Raw genomic sequence first — 4,148 nt, 5'->3', positions numbered from 1 at the left:
AGGTTGCCAGGATCATGCTGTCGGGAGCCAAACCAAAGCTAAATAGACTTCCCCTGAGTCACTGGAAGTCTGGCCAAGAAAGCGGGATGAGCAAACAGCATCACCCACGCGGCCAGGCAGCCGCCGGGCGTGCGGACCAGCCGCCAGGTAGCGGGCGCTGGCAAACCCTGCATGTGTCAGCGTGCACGTGACACATGCTGGGCACCTGCCCCGGGGGCCCAAACAGCAGCTTTGGCCCCCAAAATCTCCACTATATCCCAATCGGGATGTGGGTTTGGTTCAACTCCGAACGGCTCCTGCCATCACCCCGATTTCGTTGGCGCTGGGAGGAGGATGAGGGCTGTGGGGGAGGTCTGTTCTGCTGGGCGGGTGGATGCTGAGTCTCCCAGTGGGTTTTACATCCCCCACTGAGGAGCTGCACCATCACTTGGGGTGTTTTCTTTTTGGAAAAAGCCCCCAGGAGCATTTTACACCCCGAGTGGGACGGGTGGCAGCAGCAGCTGTCCTTCCTGGAAACTCTCTGGGTTTCATTTTCGTGGCTGAGCAGCTGCCACTGCTGTGCCACGGGAAGGCGGAAGCTGCACGGCCCCACGCCGGGGCCCTACGGGGGAGCCTGCAACCCTTCCCAGAGTAGCTCTTTCCAGAGGCTGGGAGCCACGATGCCCCATGGATTGGGGTGAGGAGCTGCTCTCATATCCGTGGGGGGCCTCCCTTGCCAGCAGCAGGGTTTTGGCTGGCGGGGAGCAGGCAGCTGGCGGAGCGATGGGGATTGGGTTTCAGGGCTGGCAGGGGCAGCCGGAGGAGGCACAGCAAGGGGTCCTGTTGGGCAGATATATTTTGGGAAGGAGGGGGAGCAGCCGATGGGGGCTTTGGGCAGCTGCTCCTCGCCGGTGGGATGGGAAGTGTAGGGAGGAGCTTGCCTCTTTTTACTGCTCTTGTCGAGACCTTGTTGGTTGTCCCTTATGGGAAGGGTCAGCCTCTAACCCCTGCCCGCTCCCCGCTGCCTGCAGAGAGCCACTGCCACGCTGACCCCCCTTCTCCCCGCAGGCAGGGCTGGCCCAGGCAGGGCCGGTGGGGCAGAGGATGCCGGGGGGCAGCTAGCGCAGGACACATCCCCAGCAGGTGGGAAGGACGTGTGTGTCCCCGCCATGGAGATCCGACGTGCTTTGCCCCAGGATTTCCGGGAGCTGCTGCACTGCCTGAAGATGAGGAGCAAGTATGCCGTCCTGCTGGTCTTTGTCGTCGGCCTCGTCATCATCGAGAAGGAGAACAACTTCATCTCCAGGTAGGGAGCGGGTACCTAAGCCACCCCGCGCTTTTCACCCTTCCTCTTCCCCACATCCCGAGCTCTGTGCAGCGGGAGCCCCCCGAACCCCCCCACCGGGATGCAGGGGTGGTCCCGCTCTCCTCCAGGCTGGGCTGGGTCTCCCTGCAGGGTGTCGGACAAGCTGAAGCAGTCCCCACAGGCGCTGGCAGAGGCCAACGGCACGGAGGCCAGCCCAGCGCCAGCTGAGAACGGCTCGCTGGCCTCACTGCGAGAGCTGGATGCTGCCTTCTCCCAGCTGAGGTCCCACCTGCGCAACATCACCCTGCAGCTGGAGGGTGATGGGGACCCTGGGCCGCGGCGGCACGTCCTGCTGATGGCCACCACCCGCACTGGCTCCTCCTTCGTGGGGGAGTTCTTCAACCAGCAAGGCAGCATCTTCTACCTCTTTGAGCCCCTTTGGCACATCGAGAGGACGGTGACCTTTGAGCCGGGGGGAGCCAATGCGGTGGGCTCAGCCTTGGTCTACCGGGATGTCCTCAAGCAGCTCCTCCTCTGCGACCTCTACATCTTGGAGAGCTTTATCTTGCCAGCGCCCGAGGGCCACCTGACGCCCTTCATGTTTCGGCGGGGCTCAAGCCGCTCGCTCTGTGAAGAGCCCGTCTGCACGCCCAATGCCAAGAAGGTCTTTGAGAAGTACCACTGCAAGAACCGCCGCTGCGGCCCCCTCAACATCACCCTGGCCGCCGAGGCGTGCCGGCGCAAGCAGCACGTGGCCCTGAAGACGGTGCGCATCCGGCAGCTGGAGTTCCTGCAGCCACTGGTGGAGGACCCTCGGCTGGATGTGCGCATCATCCAGCTCGTGCGGGACCCCCGGGCCGTCCTGGCCTCCCGCATGGTGGCCTTCTCTGGCAAGTACGAGACCTGGAAGAAATGGGCATCCGAAGGGGAGGCTCCCCTCCATGAGGAGGAGGTGCAGCGGCTGCGGGGTAACTGCGAGAGCATCCGTCTGTCGGCTGAGCTGGGGCTGCGGCGGCCGGGCTGGCTGCGGGGTCGTTACATGCTGGTACGCTACGAGGACGTGGCGCGGGCACCCTTGCAGAAGGCGGAGGAGATGTACCGCTTCGCCGGGCTCCCCCTCACCCGCCAAGTGGAGGAGTGGATCAGCAAAAACACGCAGGCACCCCGTGATGGCAGCGGCGTCTACTCCACCCGCAAAAACTCTTCTGAGCAGTTCGAGAAGTGGCGGTTCAGCATCCCCTTCAAGCTGGCGCAGGTGGTGCAGGATGCCTGCGCCCCCGCCATGCGCCTCTTTGGCTACAAGCTGGCCAGCAGCCCCGCCGCGCTGGCTAACCGCTCCTTCAGCCTGCTGGAGGAGGCACAGCCCTCCTGGGTCACGTAACAGTGTGGGGGGATGGTGGCAGGGGGGAACGAGGGGCTGCGGCCGTGCTCCCGGCCCGGGGAAGAGCCAGGGGGTCTCTGCTCCTGGAGATGCTCTTCATTGCTGCCAGGTGGAAATCGGCAGCCCCGGGAGCCAGAGCATCCTGGCAGAGCTGACCCCGGGGTCCTACAGAGCCTGAATTACACAGTTTCTCTGGCAACGGGGAAATAACAAAGGCGGGAGGCACTGGGAAAAAGCTGGGGGTTCGGCCCCAGGGCCACCTCCCCGGCTTGGGGGCTGCACCAGGGAAGAGGAGGGTGAGGGCGAGAAAGAGGGTGACAGGACCAAGCACCTCCTCATTGCCACCTGGCCCAGCTAGGACAAGGCAAGGGTGAGACCCTGGGGGTGCCAGCAAGGACCCAAGCCCCAGAGGCCTTACTGGTTTAGTGCCTTCATACACCAGCACGGACTGGGAACTGCCCCAGAGCCATGCCGGGGCAGGAGTTTCCCACAGAGCCCCAGCCGGCACTTGGGCTGCAATGAAATGAGCTGACTTTGTGGTTTGGTGCTCTTCAAAGTTGGTTTGGGGAGGGGGAGTTGTTGGGGTTTTTTTCTCCTTTTGTTCCTGTGTATTTGTGTACCAGGTTCGCCAGGTGAATTTATTTATTTATTATATGAAAAAGAGGGGGAGGCGGGTCAAGGAGCTAAGCCCAAAAATCAGAGCAGCACAACATACCGCAAAGAAACGGAGAGACACCCAGAACGAAGTGGCGGAGGTCAGATTTTGGCCAGAGACCACCACGTGCCCTGCTGTATGATCCTGGGAGAGCCCCCAGGGACCGACGGGCTACAACCCCCAGACGCCCAGTGGGGCACGGCCAGTGCCGGGGCTGCACCCACCCCACCGGGAGCGACTGGGCACCTCGGCGCCTGCCAGAAGATGGTTGGACTTATTTAATTAAAAACAAAAATACGACAGCACAGAGTCCAAAGCATCTCCTGTCTCCTTGGTATTCATGTCCTGTCTCCTTGGTATTCCGGGGCTCCCCCCAGAGCCCCAGATACTTGCCGGCAGCATCGGTGGGTGACCAATACCTGGTGGAGGCACGGGGAGTTTCAGGGTGTTTGCCACATGCAGACATTTCACCCGGCAACAGCCTGGCACTGAGCTGCCCCCTCCAATTCACGTATAATGAATTAAAATGCCTATTTTTAGCTCGCTTTGCAGCACATCCTTTTACTCCCCGTGTACGCTGGGTTACGGCAGCCACCCGAGGGAGAAGCCAGGCATTTTGATGAAGGGTAGCAGTTGTCTCTGCTGGAGACATGCTGGGGGAGCCCTGAGAGGTTCCCGCTGCCCCCCAGGAGCATCCAGCAGCCCCACGTCACCTCTCCCCAGCCAGAGCTGTTGGCCAAAAGCAAAAATAAATAAGTAAAATCATGCAGCAGCGGCGGCTGGCCACAGCTGGGCTGCCTTTCTGCCGGCGGAGGGCGGCCGGGAGG

The 4,148-nt window shown here is 62.2% G+C and overlaps 1 protein-coding gene across 1 annotated transcript; it reads left to right on the top strand.

Annotated features, from left to right (window-relative positions):
- Positions 1–249: 249 nt before the first annotated feature.
- On the top strand, positions 250–3,821 carry CHST3 (carbohydrate sulfotransferase 3). The gene is made up of 3 exons (XM_026851803.1): positions 250–676; positions 1,048–1,285; positions 1,436–3,821. The coding sequence occupies exons 1-3, from the start codon at positions 667–669 to the stop codon at positions 2,664–2,666; spliced, it is 1,479 nt and encodes a 492-aa protein (XP_026707604.1). The 5' UTR covers positions 250–666; the 3' UTR covers positions 2,667–3,821.
- The last annotated feature ends 327 nt before the right edge of the window (positions 3,822–4,148 follow it).

Source organism: Athene cunicularia, assembly GCF_003259725.1.
Source record: "Athene cunicularia isolate RWA chromosome 6 unlocalized genomic scaffold, athCun1 chr6_part2, whole genome shotgun sequence".
In the NCBI taxonomy this organism is placed as follows: Eukaryota; Metazoa; Chordata; class Aves; order Strigiformes; family Strigidae; genus Athene; species Athene cunicularia.
This window is presented reverse-complemented; position numbering and strand designations above follow the sequence as displayed.

Coding starts and splice junctions, on each gene's coding strand:
- CHST3 (XM_026851803.1), top strand. Junction 1,286..1,435: donor GAGAACAACTTCATCTCCAG/GTAGGGAGCGGG, acceptor GTCTCCCTGCAG/GGTGTCGGACAAGCTGAAGC.